Source organism: Tinamus guttatus, unplaced genomic scaffold, assembly GCF_059628265.1.
Source record: "Tinamus guttatus ecotype Peru unplaced genomic scaffold, ASM5962826v1 Tinamus_guttatus_pri_ptg000030l, whole genome shotgun sequence".
Classification (NCBI taxonomy): Eukaryota; Metazoa; Chordata; class Aves; order Tinamiformes; family Tinamidae; genus Tinamus; species Tinamus guttatus.
In genome coordinates, this window is record NW_028288564.1 from 3,523,336 (window position 1) to 3,535,116 (window position 11,781).

Here is an 11,781-nt window from a genome sequence, read left to right on the forward strand (position 1 = left end):
CCACAGAAGATTTACACAGGTGGAGATCATCAAACTGAGCTCATTGACCTGCAGTCCTTCAAAGCATGAGTTACTGCTGACTGCAGCAATACCTAGTAGTTATGTGGAGTTGTCTTCTAGTCTCTCAACCATGGTTTGCTCAGAGCACCTTTTTGAAAGGTACCAGTCAGTGCCACTTCCAGCCCCCTGAGATACATCGCAGAGGACTGGTGAGGTTCAGTTTACCTTAGGCAATAGGGGAGCATATTAGACTGAGGAATCTTGGAAAGGCCACCAAGGTGGTTAAGGACACATGACATAGAAGCAGCTGAGGGAATGGGGTTTGTTCAGCCAAGGAGAGCTGCAGGATCTAATTTCCATCTTCCATTACCTAAATGGGGATTACGGCGAAGACAGAGTTAAACATTTTCTTCGAGGTGCACAGCAAAAGAACAAGAGGCAGATGTCAAAATTTGCAATAAGGAAAATTCCAATTGGATATAAGAAAAAATTTAACTGTGAGGGTGCTGAAGGATATGAACAGGTCACCCAAAGGGCACACACAATCTTGCTCTTTCTGGAGATTTCCAAACCTTGAGGGGACCTGGCCCTGCACAGCCTGATTTAACTTTGATGTCAGCCCGGCTTTCAGCAAGGGGTTGCAAAAGATGACTTCCATACTTGCCAAAAAGAACCCTTAGACCCCCTCCATTCTCCACCTCCTTGTTAGTCATGACATAATGCAGACAAAATATATCACACGCAGCTGTTGTTAGGGTCATTTAAACTTTTTTTTCCTTTTTTTCACTCTTAAAAGATCTTGGCCTCATTTATTTCTAAGTAGACTGAAGGAAAAAAAATAACGACAAAGTAAAAAGAAAGTGTTTTATTTCAAATGCTGATGTACATCAACATTGCACCTTTCAGGAATATGTAGAACTAATATACATGCAAGGAGCTCTCCCATCCTCAGCCATACACAATGCAAAACATAATAGAGAAAACAGTGAATATGCACGTTTCTTTTTTTTTTCTGAAGAAACAAAATAGAAGTGTTCAAAATAAAGTGAAATATAGCCTATATAAAGGGAAACAGTATTTTAATTAGCAGCAGTGATGTCGGTGGGTATTTCTGCAGAGCATAACGGGGAGACAGCCTCACAGGTGGAATACTTACCTGAGGCTCAACTTTTGCCACGGAAGCTTCTGTGCTCTCTTAATCTGCTCAACACATCAACAGCTAAGCTAAACAGTTCTAATAAGCACATATTCTCTATTGAACCAACTGGCTGCAATTTGAAGTTTTGAAAAATAAAATGAATAAGCAAACACAAGTTTCCAGCAAGCAGCCATTTTTTAGGAAAGCTCCTCACCGTACAAATTCAAATCAACACTGACAGTTCACGTATACATGCTGGAAGCCAAGGAATAAAGTTAGAAGCAGCAGCACCATAACTTTAAAGTAGTAGCTCTCAAACAAATTTAGTAAAGGTGCTAAAATAGGATGAAGTTTCTATTACAGATCGTACAACTGCACCTTGTTAGCCTGTAGAAAGGATCAATAATTGCGCCACTACATCTTTTGTCTCAGGACCCATTTTACCCAGCGTAGGAACCTGGACAGTTTGGTATAGATACCATATTTGCCCTTCCTTGCACATCCTTCTCCCCAGCTAACAATTCCAGTAATAAAGTAAGTCTCCTTATATTTGGTTACATGGGGGCCTCCACTGTCTCCTTGGCAAGCATCTTTTTGCTCCGTCTCGTAACCAGCACAGAACATGTTATCTGTTATCTCAAAGTTAGTTGATTGCTTGCAAGTGTTCCTATCCACATAGGGGACTTGAAGCACTTTCAGTTTTTTGGATAGTCGTCCACCTTCAAACTCCCGTCCGAAGCCACTAACCATCCCAGATTTCTGGTTCATCAGAACTTCATTAGCAAAGTCTGTTTCTGGAAGACATGCTGGGATAACATACTCAGAAAATGTTATAGGTTCCTTCAGCTTTATTATGGCTATGTCATTGTCGTAAGTTTCTGCAACATATTTAGAGTGAACAAATATTTTGTCCACTGTATGCATTGTTTCAGAATGTTCTTCCTCTTCTCTGTCCACTTCACCTGCACAAGATCATTAAAAGGGTTATTTGTATGAGGAAGGTGCAAGAAATTAAAAGCAGTCTTGATAAAGAGACTAGTATCCCCTTCCTTACACTTTACCTAGGCCTTCATACCATACAAGCAAATTGTAAAAAAAAAAATATTGCAAGGTTTATTAGCAGCACCTGGAAGCAGTTTCAGTTCCAAGGTCTTCTAGTGAAATTATCGCATGAGTTTAAGTAAAGGATAAACTCATTCAACTAAATGATTGCAATTTGGATGGAAGGTCTTGTGGAAGATTGAGTATGGCTTACATCAAGGAAGGGAAGCTGGCCTGGGTCAAGATTAAGACAGGCCCAAAGTGGCATTGACTTAGAATCATGTCTCAAAAGTTAAATAGTCATAATCTGAGCTACTTATTTCTTCCCCCAGTCACTGTGTCTTAGCTTCGCTCATAGTCCCATAGGAACAAGCCTGTATGCTTCAGATAGGCCTGGAAAAATTATGAGCTTCCTAAAGCAGGGCTCCTGATCAACACAACACTGAGCAATTTGTTGTTAAAATTTGTTCAAAATATTCTAGAACATTTGTTCTTTATCACTTCCACCTAGATGACATAAAAAAGGATGCACCGCTATCACCTTCTTAATCAGCTACTCCTCTCAGTACAAAACAGGTTGCCTGCAATAATGGGAAACTATAAAAAGTAAAATAAAACAAAAAACAACAACCATCTCACACAGGTTTCAGAGCACACAGGATTCATCCATAGCACAGGCTCAACATTTCAGCATTACAGGAGTAAAATAAATAACCACTTACCAACAACAACTGTGATTTCTTTAGATTGGTTCATGCAGTGAGCTGCAGTAAGGATATAGTTTTCATTCAAAATAGTTCCACCACAAAACTCTTCCCCTTCCTCATTTATGAGAACAGCCTGTGAGAGAAAAAAGTTAAATACAGAACTAAGAGCATATTGACTTCAAAGGGCCAGGAACAGGTAATTGCTTTCTCTGCAGGTATGCATTCGCTGCAACATGTGCTAGTGTACAGGGCTCTCTGCAGTGGCCCTAGTATTGCATACACACATGGCTATGCTACAGACAGCCTACAGAATCCTAGTTGTCCTTATATGATAAAGATATTTGGCTTTACATACAGCCTCATGGTACTTATTAACATGTTTTATGAAAAGATATCAACTGATTGAGAAGGGAGAGTGTTCTGCTTACACCTGATTTACCTGCCATGGACATTCACCAAGCAGACACTCATCACCACCAACTATCCTGGTAATCACATTTGGAGACTGGATACTTGTTTGATTCCGAGGCTGGGCGGTTGGGCTTTCTGTGGTAGCAACGATGTCCTCTTCCAGAATTGTTCCATTTGTGGGAGAGACAACTTCAGTGCCTGTTGCATTGCTGTTATCAGCAGGTGAAATAACAGACCTTTTTTTTCTTTTCACAAAAACTTTTCCACAGGGAAATTTTACTGTGAAGACAAGAGCATTAGAATGAGAGAGGAAGGACAGAAGCACATACACAAGGGGAAACACCTTGACAACACCCTCTTGGAATAAAATCAGCTGCCCTCTTTTCAAGATGCTGAGAAAATGTTATCAGATGCAGCAAAGTTGAAAAAGGAAAGTCATTTTCTACTCCTAAAGGCTATCTGTGGGTTCAGCTTCCGGATGAAGTTTTTAAAGTTTTTAAAATTCAAATAGCATTTTCAATTATTTGTATTGTTATATATCAATAATATTGTTATATATGTTAAGAATCATATCACTAATTAGAACAGTTGAATATTAGTTATAAAGGATCTAGAAACAGATTTCATCCATATATGGTTTATGGACATATGGCCTTATCGTTCTCCTCCCACCACCCGCAGTCTGCTGAAATATTGTGAAAATGTATATCCAATAGCATTAATCTTAATTATTTGATTAGGCTAACTGACATCAAAAGTAGAAAAGAAGTTCTTGTAACATGCTATTTTAAATAAGGTGTTTAAATAAGCAACAAATAACTGCAATCACTTTCATCCAGTTAGCTGCACTTGTCTTTCCCCTCGGGCAATTTCAGTGAAAGGCACCTTGCAAAAAGTTACCAGTCAGATAAATCTGTTGCCCATCACTTCATCTCACACATGGAAGGCTATTAAAACACAAATCATCTAGCCTCAGTGCTAAATCAATATCACTGTGTCTATGTTTCAAAAGCCTTCTTTGTGAAGAGGGTCTCACCACTATTGCTATTAGTTCATCATGTGTTTTCGTACCTGATGCAACACAGCCTTTGCCATCTTCTGCTAGAACATACCCTTTTGCACAGGAACACACCACATCCTTCTGTGCACTCTTTTTGATGCTGCAGAACTGCTCACAGTCACCATTGCTTATCTTGCAGTACTTCGGTATGACTATCAGAGAGACATGTTTGGAGAAAGCTTGTAAATAAACACTGACTTCACAGAAGCTATTGAAGTTCACCAAATTACACTGCAGCATGTAGACAGGATCTGTGTCTCCCCTGTGAAGCACCTGAAGCACATTTTAACAACAGCAGCAGTAATATTAGCTGATAGCTTACGAAGTAGTCACATGCATGGCATGAGAAAGGCTTGCCAAATCCGAGTAGGCTTTGTCACAGTGAGCTTAAAAAGGAGAGATAGAGCCCCAATGAAGCAAAGAATAAAACACTAGCAGATAAATATGGATAAGAGTAAATCCTCATATGATTCCTTCCTCCTGTCATACAAACCTCAACCCCTCATCATTCTTCTCAGTGTTGTTTGTGAGCTCCACTTCCACACACTCCCACTCCTACATATGGGTGAGTGATACACATTCCCGGGGATACTATCGCGAGGGTGGTAGCTGGATGCCACAGATGTAAGACTCTGGAAGGATTTGTGTGAAGAAATGGATTCCTGGAAAGGCTGAGAAAGTCTCTGCACTGTCGACCAAAAGCCACTTTCTTTGTCTGGGTCTCTGCTGGTATGAGCTGAGCAGGGGCAAGGGGCTGTATTTCTGAGCTTGGAGTAAAGGCTCTTGGATACCAGATATAAGAAGCCTGTGACCTCCAGTTTATTAGTATTTCTGGGGGGTTCAAGTTCATGTAAAGAGGCACTACCGCAATCCAGAGGGCTTTGGAGCAAGAGCAGCTTCTGAGCGCAAGCCAGCTGTAGATCCAGCTTTGTGCTTCTGTTACTGGCCTCCAACTCATTGTTAACTGCCATTCTATTCTGTGCATTTTTCCAACACTACCCTTTAAAGACAGTGTTGACACCTTATGCTTCAGTTCCCTGCTCAAGTCTCTGCCACAGTTTTCTAAAGGAGAAACCTACCAAATTCACAGTTCTTGCCTTGATAGCCATCCAAACATGAGCAAGTGTAGGAACCGATTCCATCTTTACAATGTCCACCGTAGTGACAAGGATTTGAGCTGCACTGATCTCCATCTACAAAAAACAACCAAAAGAACAAGCTGTTTTAGGAGTGTAAATACTGTCAGTGACCTCTTGAAGGGGGTGAATTTTATCAAGGAAGCTTTAATATGATTTTCTAAAACATACGTCCCGTGAGTTGCCACATTACAGACAGAGCAAAGAGTAGGGTCAGTATTTCAAAGCAGCATGAGTCACATACATGACCTAAGTTCTGCAGTTTGGTTCTGATGGCTGCTGTATGAGAGTGCATAGCTGTGCATTTTGCAGAGAAAGATAAAGCAATAGCGCATCATTTACAGTGAAGGCTGTAAGAGCAGGCTGGTCATTTCCGTGTTGCAAATACCCTCCAAGAGGACTTGGCTTTTGACGTCTTAAGCTTTGAAACTTCTTATCCTAGAATCCAGCCTGCAGCCTCCATGTGGGCTTTGGCCTGTCACCTTATCTGCTTCAGCTGTATCTGCTGCAGGGAATATCTGTTGGGCTTTGTGTAGTGCCCCAACAACTGAGCATCCCATCTATACCTGTGTGTGGCCAGGAACTCCAGCACTCTAAATGCTGCAACTGTGTATTCCACAAGAGAGGAGTTACAGACTGATGTCTGTCCTCAACAGAGGGAAGCTGAGATCACCATTTACTGAGGAAAGGCAGACTCGAGACCTACTGATCTGCTCCTGGTTTCTGCCTCATCAGTTGTGCCACTGTAGTGGTTTTAACTAAGCAATATCTTACTATTAAAACCATGTTTGTTTAGTCTTTTCCTAGACACTGTAAAAGTGTTGCTGTGGACCTGAGGTTTATAGCAATATTTCACAAAAACATTGCAGAATCTCCTACTAAAAAAGGAAATGAGAATGAATTGTTCTAGCAACTTGGCTGAGAGAAACTGTGGTTTTCAATATTTCTGAACACCAAAAAAAAAAAAAATTCCTGACCCGTGGTTTATAATGTATGAAATTGGCATTTCTGCTAAGAGCATTGGCACTAATGTTCTGCTGCCTGTATTCTCATGAGAAAATGAGTTGAAATTTTCCACTCATGTTAACCGCTGTTCCCACAGTACTGACGCAAGCCTTGGTTGCAATTTCAGCTTGTGGGCTTCAGAGTTTATCTATCTCCCCCTTAGATGATTGTGAAAGTTCTGAGTCTTCATCACAGCAACTATCTTCAGTTTTCTGTGGACTCCAAGAAACAAAACCGAGCAGTCTTACTTGTGTCGAAAATTTTGAAAGAAAATTTGAAATTTTGAAAGAAAAAAATTGAAGAAAATATTGATTAGCATTATTTGCTAATCCACTGTTTTTTCTTCCTTGAATACTAAACAGTTCTGTAGAAAACACATCCTGCAAAGTACTAAACTTTGCAGGACTCAACAACACCTTAGCATGAAGGATGACTGAAAGTGGCGAGGCAGACTGAGCAACATAGTTAATGCCTTAGCCAAGGCCAAAAATTAAAATGGCACCCTCATCTACGACATTTTGTATTTTCATATATTTCTGAAAAGGTGCTTGTAGAGGACAGTTAACTGGTAACATCACATCCCCAGCTTCTCCCTGTCCTTTGCGTGCAAAGAGCCACTATTCTCCACTGAGAAAAAAGATATCTCAAGCATTGCAGGCAGCTGAACCTTGCCTTAGAAAGAAGTGACTGGGTTCAAGCAACAGCAAGGCAGTAAATCAATCAGATTCTCTTTTCAGAAGAAACACAGCATGAGGGTGTCCACAGTGAAAAGAGAGGAACAAGAGGGCAGGAAGCGGTTACATAAGAAATGTGTCCTTTATAGCCTTGCAATAAAAATAAGCTTAATTTTCCAAACAAATGCAGAGTGTTGCTTACCTACATAGATATTCCAGAATTCCTCCTAGAGGTAGGTGTGGGAAAAGGGAAATAGGAGGAGACAAACAAGAATTAGATGGAAATCAGTGATTTCAAATCTTTAGAAAAATGTCAGAGTTTTCATACAGGCCATACTTGGAGCTAACAATTGTTAAAGCAGAATATTTAAGTTACAGGCAAATATAGTGCCTTGTGGCCTGATACTGCTATTTAATAAATTAAAAGCATATGACCCATTTATATTGCCCAGCCCTAGGAAAACAATTCTCACGCACTTCTGAAAAAATGCTTAACCTCATTAGAGATTTCTTAATGTGACTCATTTAACATAAGGGACTCTTTTCCTTGCATAACTTATCTTCATATTCATTTGACTGGATTTACTAACTGGAAACACATTTGATTGATAAGATTTATCTGCAATACCAAGTTCTCAGTGTCCTTTCCCCTTATCCTCTCAGGGCCTAAGCAATTCCGACATTTTAAACTACGGTGGCTCTTTTCTCCCTTCCCTCTAGCACTGCAGACTCCAGGCACGCCACCTGTCCAAGTCTGTCTTTTTTAATGATACATGGTCTCCAGGTAGAACAGGCTGTGCTGGTTCTGTTATAGGTCAACCAACCCTTATGCTTTAATGTACCCTTATGATGCACCCATAACTCCCCCACACAGGTCATCTCAGGCACACTCCAAGAACATTCTGGACAGCAAATATTACTGAAGTGAAATAAATCTGTCTTTAACTCCAGTTTCAGGGCTGTTCTTAACAGCCACGTTGCTACAGCCTATGTTCCTGATTCTCCTCTACCCTCAGTCACTTCAAGTTCTTGAACATTAGCTTTTCTACTGACCCCCATCTCCTGGACTTGTCCCATCTCTTTGATCTCTCTTTAGATTTGCAATAGATTTCCCTCCCATCTAAAACTAACTAGCCTCTAGGACAGGGAAGGTGATACAGGGATTATTACACTGTAATTCTTTATAGGCAGTTTGATATTCAGGCATACTCTTCTCAGTAAATATCCTGTCCATTTAAATGTTGGGAAGAGAGATACAAGACGATAAACAGTACAGCGCTCCTTCAGATGAGTAGACAAATTTTTTTCATGAAGTTCTGTGCCACTATTTGCATTCTCAGTCTTCCTATGGTCTGTTCAGCTAAGAATCCTTGAACACTCAGCTATGCCATGCAGGTGGCAGGGTGACAATATTTCTAACACAACTAATATCAAAACATTTAGAGGTTGAATACTTAACAATAATGATTGAACAGATTAGATGAGGTAAAAGAATGGTGGCTTTAATGTGGGCTGGCCTTGCAAGTGCAAAATTAAGGCTGTTTTCCAGTTTTCATGTCTTTGTTGTAGCAATTCCAGCCAAATTAAAAAGATGTTCTCTATTTTTCCTTTGTGTTAAGAGCATTTTGTGAGCTTTGATTCCCAGCTCAAAAGATCTTAATATTGTTTAGTAAATATGAAATATTTACTATTTTTCATATTAGTTAATCCTTACAGTTTTCTCTTGGTCTTCAAAGGCTTCTCTCGCCTCTTCTTTTGAGCAACGCTCCTCATTGCATTCTCTTTCAATATTCCCTTTCTTCAATTCCTCCAAAAAAGAGTTAGCACGTTTTGTTCTTTCCAAGAACTTGTCTGCATTTTCTTTCTTGATAAATACTAGACAGTGGGAAAAAGAAGAATACAAGTGCCAGGTGTCACTTGTAAACAGCTATTAGAAATAACTATTATTAGAAATAACTTGTTTTGTGTTGAAAACAACACAAAACAAAACAAGACAGAACCTCTATCCACTCTGTCCTTAGGCAAAAATCACCTGTGAAATCAGTCCCCACACAGACTAGTACATCCTAGGATCTCTCAGAACAGTCTCTTCCTGAAAATGAGTGGGTCTAGGAGATATCAGCGGGCCACCAAAATGCCATCCTACTTCTTTTAGTTTTGAAAATAAGAACATGCATATTGGGTTTATATTATAGTTGCTCCTGCTCAGGACTCCAGTCATGAACAAAGTGACTTTCCTTGCCATCCTGAAGGCCAGGTACACCACATATTGCTTGAGTTGTTTTTAAAGCTGACAACCAGGCAACACCCCTGTCTGCTCCAGGGGCTCATGCACCAAAAACTAAACACTACACAGAGGCAAGATGCAGGAACACATCAACGTAGGGTTCAGGTGATAGATGAGAAAAGTTGTTCCACAGTCCAGCCTTCATAAAAAAAATGGAAAATCTACAAATTCTGTTGCCTTTTCCCACTTCCAACTCAGGTCGATGACTAACAATACTGTTACTTTCCAGTATCTGTACACGGTTGCCAGCTAGGAAGAAGAACTGAACACTGGAGTAAATCAACTGCTGTTTTTACTGCCTTACAAAAAGCAGATATCCTAAGAATTTTTGCATGGTCTGAAAGCTGGCATTTATTTTTTATAACATCTGGAATGTAAAAAGAAAAACACAAAAACAAACAAACAAAACACCAAGCACTTTCCAATTGCTGACTGGAGTGCAGAAGACAGTGCTGCAGATGGGGCTTTAAGGTCAACAGCTCTTACTCAGTGGGCAGCTTGCATGTACCTGCTGGAGCATTTCTCAAGCAGCTCAATTCCATCTCTAATAAACTGACTGGTTGGTAGTCATGCATCTTAATATTCTCTAAGTGCTCATGGAGAAGACTTACTCTGCTTTCAGCAAAATCAGTTGATCAGCCTCAGGGACCCAAATTCTGCTAATGTTGCTTATATTAAACAATACTGTATAGCCTACATAGGCTGAACAGGTTGCTTGCAAGAAGGGCTTACCCAAAGTGTTCCTAAGTTCCAGCTCAGCAGCTGTTACTTCACTATCTTATTAGTCCTTAAATCCCCTTCCACAGTTATGGGAAAAGTGATAGGACACAGCTGGAGGGGTTATTGCCCATATACGCCTTACTATAAGCAGCACTAAAGGATGTTTTTATAAATTTGAACTAGCCAACTAGCCTTCTGAGACTGGTCTTTTTTCCCCCTAAGTTTTCTGTCATGCTTGCATCTTCAGCGCCATAAAGGACCAATGGACGTTGGTCAGCTCAAGCAGGCCACTCCACAAGCTTGCCAAGGGCCTTATTTCTAAACTAGGTTGATTCACTGAAAGAAGAGCTGATGACTTTCAGAGAAGTCGCTTGCTGCTCTTGTCTGTTCTGAACTTTGATGTTGACCTGAGCAACACAAACAGCAGAGGACAGATCACACTAACCCTCTATGCGCCACAGCCCTGAACCCTCACCATGCAAATGGACTCAGCAAAACCAAACACAGTCTGTCTACCTCTCTGTCCCAGGACAGTCCCACTACGCCTGAAGTATTGAAGTACAGCATGTTTTGAAGGTGGCTCTCCTCTCAGCACTTGTAATGGGGGGAATGGAAATGCAGAAGTGAACGCCAACTGGGGACAGGCTACTCTGGACCAGGGTGGGAGGCTGCACCATGGGGACCCTCCAAAGTTGGGCTCAAGCCCAGAAACACCCTTGGGACTTCCCAGGGAGCCCTCCCTCACACAGGAGAAACCTGCTGGTATTTCAGCACAGTAGAGGGGGGCAGTGCAGGTGTCAACAACCTCCCTGCCATTTTGGAGTGCAAGCTGCAGAAGGAAGGAAGGAAGGAAGGAAGGAAGGAAGGAAGGAAGGAAGGAAGGAAGGAAGGAAGGAAGGAAGGAAGGAAGGAAGGAAGGAAGGAAGGAAGGAAGGAAGGAAGGAAGGAAGGAAGGAAGGAAGGAAGGAAAAAGAAGGAAGGAAGGAAGGAAGGAAGGAAGGAAGGAAGGAAGGAAAAAGAAGGAAGGAAGGAAAAAGAAGGAAGGAAGGAAAAAAAAGAAGGAAGGAAGGAAAAAAAGAAGGAAGGAAGGAAAAAAAAGAAGGAAGGAAGGAAGGAAGGAAGGAAGGAAGGAAGGAAGGAAGGAAGGAAGGAAGGAAGGAAGGAAGGAAGGAAGGAAGGAAGGAAGGAAAGGAAAGGACAAGGAAGGAAGGAAGGAAAGGAAAGGACAAGGAAGGAAGGAAGGAAAGGAAAGGACAAGGAAGGAAGGAAGGAAGGAAAAAGAAGGAAGTAAAGAAAAAGAAGGAAGGAAGGAGAGGAAAGGACAAGGAAGGGAGGCTCCCCCCCCGCTGCCCTGGATTCTGCTCCCAGGAGGTTGGATCTCCTTTCCAACAGCTCCCCCAATGGCTGCAGTACCCCCCATCCCCAATGACAACCCCCCCCAGCACAGGACGAGAGGGAGGAGATGCACATTATGAAGAGGCGACCCCCCTCCTCCTCCCTAGAACTCCCCTTACCGCTTCCCTCGGCGTGGAGGAGCAGGGCTGTGAGCGCCGCTGAGAGCAGCAGGGGCAGCAGGCGGCCAGCCATGGTGCCCACCCACGC

The 11,781-nt window shown here is 41.6% G+C and overlaps 1 protein-coding gene across 1 annotated transcript; it reads right to left on the minus strand.

Moving 5' to 3' along the window:
* Positions 1-1,519: 1,519 nt before the first annotated feature.
* Positions 1,520-11,781, minus strand: LOC104577827 (coagulation factor X). Its single transcript, XM_010225331.2, has 8 exons — positions 11,694-11,781; positions 8,887-9,047; positions 7,375-7,399; positions 5,437-5,550; positions 4,369-4,509; positions 3,326-3,576; positions 2,902-3,019; positions 1,520-2,100 (listed from the first exon to the last, which is right to left on the minus strand). The coding sequence occupies exons 1-8, from the start codon at positions 11,764-11,766 to the stop codon at positions 1,553-1,555; spliced, it is 1,431 nt and encodes a 476-aa protein (XP_010223633.2). The 5' UTR covers positions 11,767-11,781; the 3' UTR covers positions 1,520-1,552.

Bases quoted from the DNA above. Each gene is read 5' to 3' on its own strand.
- LOC104577827 (XM_010225331.2), bottom strand. From the start codon at position 11,766: ATGGCTGGCCGCCTGCTGCCCCTGCTGCTCTCAGCGGCGCTCACAGCC. The intron at 9,048-11,693 runs GTAAGGGGAGTT...CCCACTGTCTAG, and splicing joins CCTCCACGCCGAGGGAAGCG to TATTTATCAAGAAAGAAAAT. The intron at 2,101-2,901 runs GTAAGTGGTTAT...GATCTTGTGCAG, and splicing joins AGAAATCACAGTTGTTGTTG to GTGAAGTGGACAGAGAAGAG.